The sequence below is a fragment of the Nyctereutes procyonoides genome, unplaced genomic scaffold (assembly GCF_905146905.1).
Source record: "Nyctereutes procyonoides isolate TBG_1078 unplaced genomic scaffold, NYPRO_anot_genome, whole genome shotgun sequence".
In the NCBI taxonomy this organism is placed as follows: Eukaryota; Metazoa; Chordata; class Mammalia; order Carnivora; family Canidae; genus Nyctereutes; species Nyctereutes procyonoides.
In genome coordinates this window covers 44498255-44515210 of record NW_026575120.1, presented here as the reverse complement: position 1 = coordinate 44515210, position 16956 = coordinate 44498255, and the positions used below count along the sequence as shown (strand labels likewise).

General features: G+C 50.1%; 1 protein-coding gene across 1 annotated transcript in view; it reads left to right on the top strand.

Annotated features, from left to right (window-relative positions):
* Window positions 1-862: 862 nt before the first annotated feature.
* The window catches only part of CSMD1 (CUB and Sushi multiple domains 1), a 1869885-nt gene continuing 1853791 nt past the window's right edge, over window positions 863-16956 (top strand). The window contains 1 exon segment of the mRNA XM_055335505.1: window positions 863-975. Within this exon segment, the coding sequence (XP_055191480.1) occupies window positions 891-975 (85 nt within the window). The 5' untranslated portion in view covers window positions 863-890.

The window sequence follows — 16956 nt, the reverse complement described above, 5'->3', positions numbered from 1 at the left end:
AATACACACATATATACATATAGTGTGTGTGTGTGTGTGTGTGTGTGTGCGTGCGTGCGTGTTCCTCTTCCTTCCTCGGGGTGACTTAGAGCTGGTGGGCTCCCTAAGTTAGGCGGGGATGGCGGTGGGGGCGCGTGGGGTGGGGAGGGGGGCTTCCCTCGGGTCACCCAGGAGGAGATCAGCAGGTGGAGGCCCCCGCAGGAGCCCTCGGGTTTGCCCGAGTGGCCGGGCTGCGTAGGCCACGGGGGTGCCCCCCTCCCGAGCGCCCCGCGAGCGTGGGTTCCCCCGGCCTGCGCGCCGCCGCGCGGGGGGCCGAGGGGCGCGCGCTGCCTGGGGTTGCGCGGGGCCCAGCCTCCTTCCCCTCCCGGCGGGTAGGGATGGTTGAGTCCAGCCGCCACGGCAGCGGCTCCGGGTGCCGCTAGCAGCCTGTCTCCTGCGCTCCCCGCCTTCCCTCTCCAGGCTGGCTCCCTCCCCCCGCGCCCCCTCCCTGCCCGCCTCGCCGCCTCCCTCCCGCAGCTCCCACTCGCTGGCTCGCTCTCCGGCTGCCTGGGCTCCGGGTCGCTCCCGGCTGCGCGCTCGCTCGGCGCCGGGCCCCCTCCCGCAGCCGCGCCGCCTCGGAGCCTCCCTGCCCGGCCCGGCCCGGCCCGGCCCGGCCCGGCCCGGCAGCCCGGCGCGCGCTCGCCCCGAGCCGCTCAGCGCCGCGGAGGCTGGGGACCGATGCTATGAGAGCGCGGCGAGCGGGGCGCGCGGAGCTGCAGGAGGCGTCGGGTGCGCGGCCGGTCCGGGCGCCGGGCTCCGGCTCGCCTCGCCCTGCGGGCATCCCCCGGCTCTGCCGCTAGCCCCGCCGCGGAGGGCCCTCGCCGGCGTGCGCGTGTGGAATATCCGCAGACATGCCTGCGCCGAGGACGTGCCAGCTCCTGCTCCTGCTCCGGGTGCTGCTGCTTCTGTGCGCCGGGCTCCTCACCGCAGCCAAGGGTAAGCCAGTGCCGCGCGCCGGCGGGGACCTGGGCGAGCCCTCCGAGGCCCGGCTCGCGGCCGCGGGGGTGCGCGGGGAGGAGGGCAGGGGACCCGGGCGCGGGGCGGGCGGCTGCCGGGGCTTCTCCATCGCGGACGCGGGGGAAGGCGCTGCCCGAGAGCCGGGCTGCCATCGCCTCCTTCCCCAGCCCCCCCCCGCCAGGCTCCCCGCCTCGCCTCGCCTCGCCTCGCCTCGCCTTCACTTGGCTGGCACGACACGCTCGCCCTCGGCTTCGCTGCTGGGGGCTGTTGGGGAGAACGGAGCCGGCCCCGAGTTGGGCTCCGACTGCGCCGCGGCGGGCGGTGCAGCCGGCTCGGGCAGGTGGCGGCTGCGGTCGGGGCGCTGCGGGGAGGTCCCCGGGACTTTCCCCGGACCCCGAGCCCGCGACTGCCCAAGTGGCCCGGGCGGAGGCAAGTTCCGGCCTTCCAGGGGCTTGGGGGCATCCAACAGGCGGACCTGCGTGCAGCCCGGGCTCCCCGCACCCGCGCGCGCCCGGCCGCCCCCTGCTCCCCCCCGCAGCCCCGGCGCGCTGGGGGACCGAGCTCGCCCCCGCCTCCCTCCCCCCTGGACTTTGCTCCCTGCAAGTTGGAAGGAGCTGGCGAGGTGCGCGGGGAAGGCGGGGAGACCCGGCCGGGGTCCGCCGCGGGGCCCGAGGCGCTGTGCCCCTCGCTGCCTCCCGGAGAAGGAAGGAGTCGCCCCGGGTCACCCCCCGGGGCTTGCAGCTCGGTGCACTTGGGTTTCTCCTTGAAACGAGTTAGGGAATGTTTCCCTCTAACTAGCCTACAGGCTGCAATCTCGGAGCTGGCAGTGGCTCCAGCACTTGTCTATTCTCTGGGAAAGAAAACAAGCTCCCTCTTGATTCCGGGAGAGGGAGGGGAGGAGGGGGAGAGAGAGAGAGAGGAGAGAGAGGGGGGTGGTGGGGGTGGGGGTGGGATATTGATTGATTTGCACATTGGAAAATACCTGCCCCCATTTCCTCATCTTGGCCTCCGAGGATGCTCCTCCTATCAATCAACACTCCATCGTCCCACTCCTGGGAATATCTCTAGCTACGGAGATGTGCTTCTTCTCTTCCTTTTTAAAGGACGCTGTCAAGCCTGCCGTGTGCGCGGGTGTGTTCCAATGGCCATTTGCTCTCTCCCCACACTGAAGTCCCCCTTTCCTCTCTAGATGTTTCCATCTTTTTTTTTCTCCCCCACCCATTTTCTATTCCTCCAGTGTTCCAGATTCGGGGGTGATTGACAAGGCGAAGGAGGACTATCTCTGGTTCCATTAGGAAACTCCAGATGGGCCTGGCCTGGGGAGAGGTGGGGAGAATGGCAGATGAGGCTCCCGCGCCCGGCGGCGGCCAGGGCGGGTAGAGCAGAGAGCTGACCGCCGGGCGGCAGACCCCCCCCCCTCCGCGCACGCACTCACCCCTGCCGCCCGGGGTCTGCGGGAACGCGCCCCAAGAGCCCGGGGAGCGCGAATGTGTGGCGCTGGGGCGCCTGAGCTCCTGGTCGCTCGCAGTCGGGGACCTGCTGCAGACACCTCCCCTCTGCCCCCGGGCCCAGCGCTGTGCAGACGCCCCGCCTTGGGGCGTCTGAAGCGGAGCAGGGGCGAGGTGGGGGGTGGGGGGTGGAGGGTCGGGGGGTCGATGGCGGCCTGGGGTCGCGCGGGGCTGGATGGAGATGCCCTGCAGGAAAAGTCCAGCGCAAAACCGCGGCGCCCCCGGGAAGTGCGTGCGGGGTTTTTCCCAGGTCGGGGCCGGGGCCTGAGCGCAGCCCCTGGCTCTGCGTAGCCAAGCCCCTGCGTGGAGAGCAAACACCTGCTACGCAACTCGGCAAAACTTCCCACCCCTTCCTGTGCACTCCAAGTCCAGCAAAGCCTGGGCCGCCTGCAAGCGCCCCCTCTCCCCCCATCACCCCCTCCTCCTCCGCTCCCCTCCCCCGGCGGGCAGCGCAGCCTCCGAGCGCATCCTCGGTTCCCCGTGGCTCCGCGCTCCCCGCGCGCCCTTCCCCCGCAATTAGCAGGGGTTGCTGCGCGGAGCCGGCGGCGGCGGCCCTGCCCGAGCTCCTTGGCAATCGTTGCACGTGTGCTGGGTGGGCCGCGGCCGTGGGCGGCGGGGGCTGGGCGCGAGGGCGTGTGCCGGCGGGGCCCCGAGCCCCCCGCAGCTGCGGCGGGGAGGGGAGCGCCCCCTGCGCCCCGGGCGCACCGCCTAGTCGGGGGTCCCGGGCCCCGGGCGTGCGCCGCGCGGGGGTGTGCGCTCGCTGCGCCAGGGCCGGAGCTGGGCTGCTGGGGAGGGGGGGCGAGGCCCAGAGGTCCCCCGGCGGGGCCCGCGGGGCTGGAACGACTCCCCCCGCGCCCGAGGGGTCGGGGGCGAGCGCAGGTGGGCGCGCGGGAGCCGGCTGCAGGCGGGGGGTGGTGACGCCAGCCCCGGAGAGCGCCCGGCAGCCGGGGCGCGGACGCATCCCCCCTCCGTCCTCCCCTGCCCCGGCCGAGCGGAGCGGAGGTGGCCGAGGTCGGGCCTCCTCCCCTGCCCCGGCCGAGCGGAGCGGAGGTGGCCGAGGTCGGGCCTCCGCCCGGGGAGAGGGGCCCCCGGTGCCTGGAGCCGCAGGGCTTCCCCGCGCAGGAGGCACGAGCGCTCCCGGGAAGCAGCGCAGCGTGCGCCCAGGTGGCGGCTCCCGCTGGGTCGGGGCGGGAGGAGAGTTTGTGATGCGCGGGGTGTGCAGTCCGTGACCCGTTTGCGGAGTCGTGCGAGGCCGCAGGGGCTGCGGTCGCGCGAACCCGGGGCCCGTCCCTCCCCGGGGCTCCGGCTTCAGCTGATTGTGCTTTACGCGTCGGTGCAACCTGGGGGGGGGGTCCCCAGGATTCAGGGCTCAGGTCCTTTTGTTTGTTGTTTCTGACCATTGCTATTGTACAGGTCGAGTCCCAGGTGTGCCTCCCCTACTCACACACAGCACAGTTTCAGGGCCCACGGGAGACGGAGGAAGGCTTGTAAGAGTTCTCATCCAGCACCTACGTGGCGTAACGCATTCCGTGAGCTCTGCGATTTGCACCCTTATCTGGAGCTGATCTACCTGCTGTTTGGGTGCGCAAAGTTTGCTTTGCTCCTCGGTTGTTTCTTGTGGCTGTGCAGCGACAGGAATGCAGTGATTTGCAAGCTTTGCCCAGAAAGTGTCAAAAAAAAAAAAAAAAAAAAAAGAAGAAGAAGAAGCACCCAATAGCTCTGTGGTCTCCCTGCAGGAAGCCTGGGAGCCAAAGGTGGGGTGCTTATCAGGGTCCCCAGTTCTTACAGTCACCAACCCACCCAGCTAGTTCTAACGTTCACTGACCCGCCCCACATAGGGATTTAAGCATGCATTTCATTACCAAATTTTCACAGCGACCATATAACTCAACACACACGTACACACATACAGTGAGAGCTAGAGCAAGAGAGAGAGAGAGAGAGAGAGAAACCTTCCCAAATGTGCATGCTTCTAGATGCCTTGTTAACAGACATACCTTGTTAACAATTCATATCACCCAGAAGGATGCCCAGACCTTCTATTTGCTGGCCACATCTGCTTTATGGTTGAGCAACTCCACATATACTCCCTCCTGGGGAAGTCAGGAATTCCCGTGAATAAATGGCTTTCACAGGAAAACCCCGGACACATCATATAGTAAAGGTGGGTCATGTATAAGGGAAGTTAAGATTTCTACATTGGTGATTTTCTTAGCTAATCACGTGTATTGCTTTTCTGGCCTTGTGAGGGGGTTAAGTTTTTGTGTTGTTTTGTTTTTCGGTGAAGAGCTGTTCAGCCGAAAGCTCTGGTGCTTCCGGGCAACCTGTATGTTCTGAGTTTGGGATTTTACATCCGTGAAAGGGTGAGCAGGGGGAAGGCTTTCTTTCAAAGTGGCAGGTCTTGTAAACTTCAGTAGTGGGACAGTGAGATCTCGATAAGCAAGTCCAGGGGAGCAAAGAGCAGATGGTGAGATGGCAGCGAATGCCCCCCAGGCCTCAAGCACCTCCGCGCCCACAGGCCTCGAGGGGACAGGCCATCATTACTTGCATATCGGCTTTCAGCTCGCAGCTCACGCCAGAGAAGTAGACTGGCCCCGTACAGGCTTCTAAGTTCCTGCAGGCGAAACCGGCTCCTCCTGAGGGCAATGCTTCCTCAGTCTCCAGTTTTTTTTTTTTTTTTTTTTTTTTTGTCTCCAACAACCAACAGTGCTTTGAAAATGTCAAGAAAATGGTTCAGCTTCCTTTAAGAAATAGATAAACAAAGGCTCAGTGGCCGGTTAGTGCTCATTGCAGAGGATACAGCAAATCCAGTGTAGACATTTCTAAGCTGTCAAAATGCAAATGGCATATTAAATACTCTGTGCTCTACTGAATTCTAAATGTGCCTCTGGTCGGTTTTCTGCTGAGCTCATAGTGAAAATCAGCCACTACAACGGGCGTGCACGCAATTTAAGCGACACTTTCCCTTTGGCCTTTCATATTTCCTCTCCTTAGGTTCATTGCCCTGTAGACTGGAGGAGTTGAATGAGTAGTCCTTGCACAGGGTAGGGGACAGAGCTACGTGGGCTTATTTATATTTCGTTTATGTCGGTAATAAATCAGAGGAAGACATCTGGGTCGAGGTGTAGCTGTTCTACAAACAACCTACCGTATTTGTACCTTATGGGTGTTGGGCGTAGGATTGCTGGACCAGCGTCGGTAAAGGACAGACTCAAACCACTTCTACCCTGTGTTCCAACCACTCTAAGGACCAGAGATGGGAATTGTTTGAAACACTGGAACTGGCTCGGGTGTGCCACCTACCTGAAGCAAGGAAATAAATACTTTGGTTGGGCGTTGGGCTGAGACTAATTAGTCCTAAAGGAAATCCAACCTTTGACCCTGCCCTCAAGGTACAGCCCCTGTGCTGAGCTCCGTGGATGTCCACTTCAGGACAGCCTATCGGCTGGCGGGTATGCAGACTGAATAATCCTATTGAGGTCCTTGCCTCAGTGCAAGGAAATAGCCCCTTCCACAGTGACTTTAAGATGACCTTATCTTTGACTAATTGATATGCCTATATTTAAGGTGGAATTTACTCCCTGGTACTGAGGCCCACAAGTGATAGGATTAAAATTCCTTTTTATATATATAATATATATTCGTATTATCTATATATATATATTATCTATCCATCATCTATCTATCTATTAAGTGCAAGAAGATCCTTTCACTGAACTGGTTAAAACGAACTGATGGTTCAAATTCCTACTGATGATAGGAATTTTGTGAAAATAACGCTTCTTGCAACGCCCCACCCCCCATCCCCACAAAGCAACCTCTTCGGACGCACTATGAAGCACTTTATTTTCACTCTTATTTTTTTGAGTGTAGCTGCAATGTCTTTAAGCCATTGATATCAACCACTAATGTCTGGGAGAGGAAAGTGCCACCGTCGCTTTAGGGAAGTTGCATGATGATCTCTTTTTGTCCCTAACATCTATGTTCTAGCTGGATGAGAGATTTCATCATCCACTAGGCACACTGTCTCATTTAACAAAACCCACTCCTGAATATATTATAAACATTCTACTGAGGGATAACATTTCAACAAATTTACTTGATTTAAAGTCAGTGTTACTGTGGCCCGCAGAGGCAATGTTTATCTCCAGCTTAAACTTCTTTGGTGAAGGAGAAAAACATGCAGGCATGGAACCCTATTAAAAATAGCTACTATATCTTTTAGGTCTCGTGCATTTTTGCAATTTATTCATGGAAATCTTCCTGCTTTATCTTATACTAGTTTTAGCTTGGGGGTGGGGGGGAGCTGTAAGAGGAAAAGGGTTATTTCAGTATTACCATTCTCTCCAAATATAAGTAGAATAAAAGCGATCCGTTGTGATACTAACAGTCTTAATCTTTCCAGTCTTCTACCTTAATACTAACAATCTTAACATAATTTTGCCCCATTGTCAGTAAAACGATACATCCTGCATAATACACCGTGCTTTAAAAACTACCCTTGTTACTGATGTGAGATCAAAGGAAATAGAGCCACGAAGAAGTCAAATTGTTGGCAGCATTTCTCAGTTTTTTTCACCCACTAGTCACTCTTAGACTAGTGGCAACCTGAGACTTAAATCATGTAAAATATTGGCCGGACTCTTGGTTTGATGGATTTTGGAGATCCTGAGCCTCAATAAAATCCAAGAAAAACTAATATGGCATCTGGATATTACAGGTGTGCCTCCCAACTCTGTCGGAATGATCCAGATAACTGTAAACCGAGGGAGCTGCAATGGAATCAGAGCTGCTTTTGAGGGTTTGGAGCATTTCCCCATTTTATTATTGTGGAAACCTTTTGTTTTTTTGTACTAAATGTGTCACCTTTATCATGGTAGGTGTTGGCTTTGTGACCAGGATGTAGAGTTTTTGAATAAGCCTTTTGCAAACTCTGTATGCATAAGAATCAGTGGAGGTTTGGTTTAAATGCAAATTTTAAGGCTCCCCCCACCCCAACCAAGTGATTCTCAATAAACAGATTTTAGGTGGTGTTGGAAATCTGCATTTATATATGTGTATCTGTTATCTATCTACCAACTCTTCCTCCGTTTCAATAAAAGGCATCAGAATCTAATAGCCCACTCATTGAGACTTCACAGGCTAATTAGCCCCTACTGACTCCAAGATGAATAAATACACTATAGTATGAAATTGTGCAATTATTTCAGAAGATTTCTTCTTTATCATTAGGGCCTCCATCATTGGTGTTCATCATTCTATGCTGTTTTTTAATCTTTTTTTTTTAAATGGTCTTACAGCGAAGCTGAGATCCAAGCTCCTTGTCCATAATGTTTATATTATAGGAAGACTTCAAGGGATAATTATACTCTTTCATATAAAAATACAGTGGGAATGAATGATTTTATTTTTTCCTCTTACTGTTTAGTGTACTCTGATATGATTAGTGTTATGTAAGGAAGAGCTAAATGTGAGATTAAAATTAGAATTATTTGAGGAGTGATCTCTAATGAATTAAAAGCCTTTGAAATTAATTGCGAATTCTAAGCAGTCATTTTCCAGATGCCGGTGAATCCCTATGCCTTTATTCAGAGAAACTTATTTATTTCTCCTTTTGTTTTTAACAGAAAGTGTCTTTATTGATCTTTTGCAAGTGAGTAATTTTCTACATGAACTTGATATTCACGTAAAAATATATAGTGGACTCTCACCTTTGATGTTCCTATAAAATTCCCCACCCTTGACATGACCGTGCTTCTTACAGTCTTGCCTGATGATTCTCCGAGTGGACTGCCACTTCCTTTTTCTATCAGTAAGTTGATAATTAAGACTGCAAACCTTTGGCTTTTATGCAAATGGATAGTCTTCAGGGTAACAGAAAGTTAAACACAGCTCATTCTTATGAAAATGGGTTCTGCTGGAGTTAAGGATATTCACTTTTCTTTCAAAGAATGGACCTTGAGAGTATTGTTCAGAGGCCATCAACAAATTTTGTCTCCCTGTTTCAAACTATTTCTTTTTATGGCTAGGAAAGTGGTGTACTTTGATGTATAATACAGCTGTGGATAGTTAAGACTTGCAGGGAATGATTGGCACTTCCTACAGAAAAGAAGAGGGACCCTGACAACATAAGAAAGGTCACATTTTTACAAGAAATTAACTGAATTGAGCAGATACTTCCCTTTATGCTCTAGAAATGTAAATTTCTTCGGCATCAATCTGGCATTTCTTGTTCTGTCTCATTCTTTTCCTCCTTTCTTACAAAATATAATCATTGTGAACAACTTAAGACAAATCCAACCATTAGGATTTTATTTTGTTTGTGGTGTTGGCCATATACTTGAGGTGGCAGGTTACCTGCTCAAGATGCGTGCTCCATTTTCCATGTAAACAATAGGAAATTTTCAGACTCTAAATCCCAACATTTTTTTTTTTTAATTCATAGGTGATCTCAAGAGAAAGTCAGGTGAAGGACATCACCTTGTTACCGTTAGGTGGAAATAGTTCTTATCAGTATATTTAAGTATGTAGGTAGAACTACTCTCATTTGTGGGAAATATATATGGTGTTAGTCTGTTGCCATCCTAAACAATGAAGACCTGGGAGTCTAAGAAGAGACTTGGGAAGTCTGGTCTCTTAAATAGAATTAGAGTAGTCATTTTGTTCACTTGCGGAGTCGTGGTATGTACCGGTTCAAATAACTCAATCCCAGGTAACTGGAATTCATGAGTTCTTTACTGTTTACCTACACACTTTAACAATGAAGTTGTCGACTCTGGGCTTACCCTCAAGGAGCTTTCATTGTTACTAAAAACGAAACCAAAGGCCTCAAGTTACTGACCGAATTACTATGTGTTCAAATATTGGACGGTGATGCAGACAGCAGATGCCACACAGATAAAGGGAGGAGCTCCCATAGGAGGTGGAAAATTGGTAGAGCCTCCATGAGTGGAGAAGGAAGGAGACAGGAACAAAGTCAGAGAGAATGAGGATGTTGAATGAGAAATGCACCCCCCTGCCCCCTTCCGAACAATAGCCTGTCCAGGGGGTCAGGTCGAGCATGGAGATGAGCCTACAGATATGTATGCTTTTCAGAAATTCTTCAATGGCTCCTGACAGCCAAAGGCCCAGGTGGGAAGGAATACAAACTACTGCCCTGGGACTGTTTCCTGAAATAGGCACATACACAACTGATTTGATGCCTGGCCTCCTTTCCTCACACAGCCAGTGGGTCAACTGCTTGTTTGGACCAGAAATCTCTTTCTTGGAAACAAATAAGTGATGTCCTTTTTTAGAATTTTTTCCCCGGGTTCCATGAGTGATGCTCTTTACTGTTGTTTTTGTTGCCATGACTCCCAGAAAATCATACGGACAGAGCACTGGGTGTGGGGGGAAGCGTGTTTTGGTTACTGGTTTACCGGCAGTGGGCACTGGCGCCCTACGTACTGCGTGTGTGTCTACACCAGCGGGTGTGCCTCCCCCTCGCGGCCTTGCGGATCCTTTATAAATGGCTTCAGTCTCTGTCCAGCTCTACCTCTCTGCTGCCTGCTAGTCTGGTCCTCCAGTCTGACCTTTGCTCTCTTCGACCTCAAGCCCACTCAGCTTGGAGTCTATTTCGAGGTCTCTCGCCCACAGCTGACCCCCCAGTCTCCCTGGCTTCATGTGGCCTCGTCACTCACCACGTTTCACAGCCATTGGTCATAGCACAGAGCACCGGGAGTGTAAGATGGTTAAAAATGTTCCTTGCTTGCTCCTTTTGTTTCTATCGTTCTTATGTTGTAGATTTAAAGTCCCACAGGATTAAAAGGCCATCTTCCAACTGTCCCACTACTGTAGCGTTTCCTTGTACTTTCATTATCTCTTCAATGAATAAACAAATGCTCTCATGTATAGGATTCTGTCCATTTTTTTAAGTGAGTCGGATTAATATGTTGAAAATATTTTTTTGAAAAGACATCTAGAATACAGATGACCTGTGGAACGTATCAGGAATGAGCTCCTCAAGTCAGAGACAAATGCGTTATGATTTGTCCATCTAGAAGGCATCAGAATAGTTCACATTGAGACCCTATATCCGAATTACCCGTTTTGCTGCGCTTATTTCATTCTTTTTTTTTTTTTTTTCATATTTGTTTCTCTTTAGACAGAGTAGCTTGTCTGGGGCATTTGCATTTTTTTTTCTCCTAGCGATAATAATTTGATGATATTAGAGCTCGTACAGCAGATATGTCAACTTACAATTGTCGTTTTGATCTTCGTGACTATTTCATGTCTCGGCTTTTTAATTTAAAAGAATTACATAAGACGATTATGGAATAAAGAAAAACTTATCAGTCTCTTTCTTTTGCCACTGCAAATACAAAATTACCTTCCCGGTGTTCTTTAGTGGCAATGAGAGAACCCGAAGGGATGCGCTGTCAGGGTGTTTAAAAGACGTGGGGTCTTCTGACCTGACCCTATAGCCACACCAAACTTTGAGGTGTGATTTATACCTCCTAGCGGATGCGTTTTTTTTTTTTTTTTCAGTTTTATGATGGATGGACAATAAGAGGCCATTTAAAAAGAGTTGGTAAAAAAAAAATAACAAAGTGTTATATGTCAAGGTGAAGTGACTATCCTTTCTTCTGTGAGCTGGCCTGTTTTTTATATTTAAGAACAGATCCTGTGAGTAGGAGGGAAAAAAGTGTGTGAGTTAGAGATCCGATGTCACTTCCTGCAGCCTTAAAATCGGAGTATGAGATCTGAGCCCCTGTGTTATGCCTGTTATTTTCAATTTATTTTATTTTTTATTTTAATTTAAAAATTAATCGAGTATAGTTGACACACAACGTTACGTCAGCCTCAGGTGTACAACCTATTGACTCAACTTCTCCATACGTCCTGCTGTTCTGACCACGGGCGTAGCTACCCTCTGTCTCCATACAACGCTATTACAACACCACTGGACATAGTGTTTTTATGCTTTTTAATGACTACTCATCATTTGGCCCAAGTTAAGAGGGCGTAGAGAGAGAGAGCCAAAGGCATTTGTCACAAGATCTTGTTATATTGTCCTCTGTTCCCCACATCTCTTCTCTTTGCAGGACAAAATGCCCCCAGGAATGGTTAAGGGCTAGAAGGACAAATGGGAGGGGAAGTCCATCGCGACACTGCTTGCATTAGGTGTCTATTGCTGCGCAACATGATCCCCACAAACCAGCAGCTGACGCAGCACACGTGTAGGATCTTACAGTTCCTGGGGGTCAGGGGTCTGCACCGCCGGCTGGGTCATGCAGGTCCTCTGCTTATGGTCTCACGGGCTGTCATCAGGGTGTTGGCTGGGACTTCATTCTCATCTGGAGCTCAGCTGGGGAAGGACCCCCTCCTAGCATGACTCAGGGGCTGGCAGGATTCCATTCCCTGTGGTTGTAGGGCTGAGAGCTTAAGTTTATTGCTGGCCATCGGCCAGAACTCACCCTCGGCTCTAGAGGCGGTCCATGATGTCTTGCCACATGGACCTTCCCAGCATGGCGAAAGAGAGACTCAGGCAAATTGGATATTACGATATTACATGTAATCACATGATCAAGATGCACAATCCCATATAGTCCATCACTTTTACCCAATTTTATTGATTAGAAACAAGACCCAGGCCCGCTCTCACTCAAGGGCATAAACATCAAGAGGTGAGGATCATGGCGGCCACCTGAAGAATCTACCCACTACACACTCCTAGAAATAGGTTAATACAGAAAAAGCATCATACAGTGACTAAGCAAAGGGCCGAGGACCTAAGAGTGGGCAACAAATAGAAATAGGTTTTGCATACAGAGCAAAAATAAATAAAATATGTAGGAAAAGGTCCCTAAATTTATTATTGATCAAAAGAATATAGATTAAACAATACCATCCCATCAACAATGGATTTGTGAAACTGCGATTCATGCGACCCACATCAGCGGGCAGGTGGGAAGACGGCATCCACGTACCAGCTGTACGTGTAGAAAAAGTCAGGGGGGAGAAAAGTTGCTCATACCAATCAAAATGTTAAAGTATCAGATATTTTAACCCAGAAATATAATACATTTTTGGGCAATATATGCTTATTTATTTTTAGCTCTCCCTCTAATAGTGAAAAATTGGACAGAGCTTAAATGTCCATTGTCCTACAATAGCTAAATAAATCGTGCAATGCACTGTAGAGTCTATATGCAAGTGCTTCCATGGTAAAAGGACTGAGGTGAAGATTCAAAATACTACTACTCCTATGCACGTGTAAAAATATCTGGAAAACTGCATACATTACACCAATGATGTTTAAATGTTTGAATTTGGGATAACCACATCAGACTTCTCTAAATAAAATCATAGTTATTAATTTTTTTTAAAAAGGATTATCTGAAAGAAAAGGACAAGTAGCTCTTGTCAAACCATTGATGAGAAACATAGACAGATGATAAGATTTGTGAACTTGAGATGACTTCCGAGTTTATGATGATAACTTGCCTTTTACTTGGATCAGAGAACCTAAGTGTCTTGGACAGATTCCTAGGGAAACCTGAGGCAGAAGGAACTCCGTGTAAGCGAACAGTCTTCTCCTGGGAGCCCGCGAGCCTCCTGATGACCCAGCATCTGGCTCCCCGCTCAGGACCAGACTGGCCTTCTGTCTCCCCCATCCTGGCTCTCTGTCCCAAGCTGGTGGGACCACACAGTGTCTTCCCTGACGTGATGCTCTGGGAAGTGAGTCTGGCCAGGAAGGTCCTGGGGGTCAGTGTAGAAAGACCCTCCTGGCAGCTGGGGAAGCACACAACGTTGACTCTTCTGAAGATGGTCCAGAACCACGGTTGGGGGGGGGGAGCTGCCGAGATGCTACGGGACCCTCGGGAGGATGAAACGTGTTAAAGGTTTGGACTGCTTTGATAAAAAACTAACTACTGTGATGTCTTTTACGTTACTGAAGACCCAGCGCTCTGCTTCCTTGGTGTTACTTAGATAATGTGTTTTCCATTAGTAGAATGGGGGTGCCATGATGGCCATTGTGGAGTATTTAATTCTGAAGAGCGTGATGTGTTATGTTCTACCTCTGAAATATTTATTGGTTGGGACTGCCTAACATGGTACAATCACACAGTTCCATGCTTAAATGTCTTAATGATTAAAATATCTTGAATTAGGGATGCCTGGATGGTTCAGCGGTTGAGCATCTGCCTTTAGCTCAGGGTGTGATCCCAATCCCGGGATCGAGTCCCACATGGGGCTTCCTACATGGAACCTGCTTCTCCCTCTCCTTGGGTCTCTGTTTCTCTCAGTGTGTCTCTCATGAATAAATAAATAAAATAAAATCTTTAAAAATAAATAAATATGGGAGGTGGGCGGGGGGTGAGGGTGACTGGGTGGCGGGCACTGAGGTGGGCACTTGACGGGATGAGCACTGGGTGTTATTCTATATGTTGGCAAATTGAACACCAATAAAAAATCAATTTATAAAAAAATAATAAATAAACAAACAAATAAATAAATAAATAAATAAACTTGAATTAGGAAACGACTTTTCTGAAGTGGAAATTGGTTCATTAGTTCGATTGACGGTTTGTGTCACGTGATGGAAATAATTCGTCTGAGTTTTCGTGCGCTCAGGTGTGACGGAGAAGATACCTATGCGAGATGCCCAGTTGCACGTGCTTGACGGCGTCCTCCGGGAAGCTGGGCCCTCCTGAAAACCAGGAAACTCTCTGACACCGGGTTTTCTCATCTTTGCAAAGGGGATGTTAACTGGACTCAATATTATAAAGATTAGATGAATAAGCGTGTGTAAAAGGCTCAGTGGACTGCCTGGCGGTTACTAATCTTAAATAAATGTTAGCAACTGCTTTATTCTAGCAACTAAGAAATTAGACTACCAATTCAGAGTATGGCCCCAGAAGTAATACTGGAGAAAGCCTTGTTTTTTTAGAGAGACATTTTTTATGAGTGAAGATTAATAATTATATCTGGATATACGTACCTCCATTTATAAGAGTCATCCTAATAATAATTTCTAGAACTCTTCAGGATGTACTAAACGCCTTTCCATTCCTTACTTCATTTACAGACACACGAACATTACTGAGATTTCTCAGAAAGGCCAAGTGCTAATAGGATCAAAGTCATAATTTGACCTCGTGCGTCACATTCAGCTTGAATAATACGAAAAGCTCAGCAAAGCCACTTAGAGATGTGTTTTATAGTCACTTATGACCGGGAAGCCTGGGACCTCTGAAGTGACCGTGACGGGGACAATAAAAGAAAATCGTAGGACACTTCTCAGAGTAGGGCCGTTCTGGAAAGTCCATCTGTCTACACATCCAGGGTGTTGGTTGTGAGCATCCCCGACAGCCGTGCGATGCTCTCGTGTTCTGAAAGAGCTCATACCTTTCTCTGACTGCCTCGTTTGGCTCAAGAAGTGTCTGAGGCCTATTTTTATTTACTTGTTTTCTGAGGCTGTTCTAAAAAAAAGGCACACGGGGAATGGGGCGACTTGCTGGTTGAGGCTTGTGCAAACACAGATAGATTAGGTCTTTGTGGGCAATATAGTAAATCTCTCACCTTTCTGAAAGTACGATCAGTGAGATGGAAGGAGACTCTCGGGTGATTAGAATCTTTAAAATGCTCAGGGCCTCATCCACGGACTGAAGCCTTCGCTTTTCCCACTAAACATGGGGCAATCCATCATGCAAAGGCAGTCGGTGTAATCTGGCCTTTTTCTTCTGATTTAGGCTCTCCAGTGGGGTGTCTAATGACTCCAGTATATGATTGACTATTGGATTGAAGAAACTGCCCACACCTCACCCTCCTGCTCTAAGGCTGCACGCCCGGGTCGAGACGTTGATAGGTAGCGGTCTCCGTGTTCGAGACAGAAAGAAATCCCAGATTGTGATGTTAGAATAAGATGGTCTTTCTAGGGTCATGTGACTGAGATGTTCAGAAGAGGCTGCTTAGAACTCCAGGGGCCATGAGCAGAATGCAAACTCTTCTTTTTTTTTTCTTTTTCTTTCTTTCTTTCTTTCTTTCTTTCTTTCTTTCTTTCTTTCTTTCTTCTTTTCTTCTTTCATTCTTTCTTTCTTCTTCTTTCTTTCTTTCTTTTTTAATATTTTATTTATTTTTTCATGAGAGACACACAGAGAGAGGCAGGAGCACAGGCAGAGGGAGAAGCAGGCTGCATGCAGGGAGCCCGATGTGGGGGGTAACGCCCTGGGTTGAAGGCAGGTGCTCCACCCCTAAGCCCCCAGGTGCCCCTAGAGGCATGTTAAAAAAAAAAAAAAAGAGCCCACATGATCTGTGCTGGCCCCTAACAATTACACACCGACTGGTAACCCTTGTATTTAGGAAGTTCTCCGTACAACTAAACAAAAGCTCCACTTCAAACCAGAAAGGGCATAAACGTCCATCGGACAACGGTTCCTCTTTCACGCAAATTTTCCTCTTAATAAATGACTTTTCCTTCCCCAGAGGTGGCCCACGTGAGCCCCACTGGAAACCGTGGGAGCCCTCCCCGACTGGCTCCTCTCGGTTGGCTCTGGGCTTCATAGACAGTATTGGCTGGTTTGGTTTGTTTTTTTTTTTTTTTTCTCTTTGCTGTTATTGCAAATAATGTGCCCCGAGCTCGTGACCGTCGCAGCGTCGGGCCGCCGGGGCGTCGGGGAGGCCTGGAGAGCCTGCGGGGGCGCCCTGGCCTACGTGCCCTCAGCCCAGCGCTCCGGGAGCAGCTGCACCTGCAGCCCGCGGGGCGGGGGGAGCCCCCAGCTCTGCTGAGGTCTAGGTCGGGGGCCTCCAAACGGGGCGCTTCGGTTTCTTTGTGTCTCAGAAAGACGGGATTTGGCTCTTTCCCTTTCTGCCCTGACGTCCTCTGACTTCGGTTCTGAGCATAGCAGCAATCAGCTAATCAATAAGGACTTAGAGGGTTACAGCCGAGTGGCCTAAATTCAATAAGCCACTTGCAGCCAGGAGGTACGAGTAATCCGGGGGGGGGGGGATTTTCTTTCTCCCTTCGCATTTCTAATGCATCGAATTCAGCAATCTGCAGTTTCTCTCCTCCGATGACATGCAGCAGGTACTTCCTTTAATTAGCGTAAATTGAAATTAATTACTCCCTGAGCCTGTTTGCTCTGGTGTTTCGCAACCCTTTTGAAAAAACGCAAGTCACCCTGGTGCACCCAGAGCACAGGTGCCTCATTGAGGGGGACCAGTGGGTCCTGCTGACCATCCATGGGAGCGTGGAAAAGGCACGTGTCTGTTGCGGCTTTGGGGTCGCCCTGTCTGGACAGGGTCTTATGTGACACCTCCTTTTCCCGCTCTGTCCCCAGATGTGAGCGCTTCTAGGAGAGCTGTAGGAAAAGCACTGACACCCTCAGAATTGCACTTTCCTATAAATATTTTTTCTTTCTTTCCTATAAATTTTGAATTAAACCTACTGTCTCCTAATTTTTCCAAACCG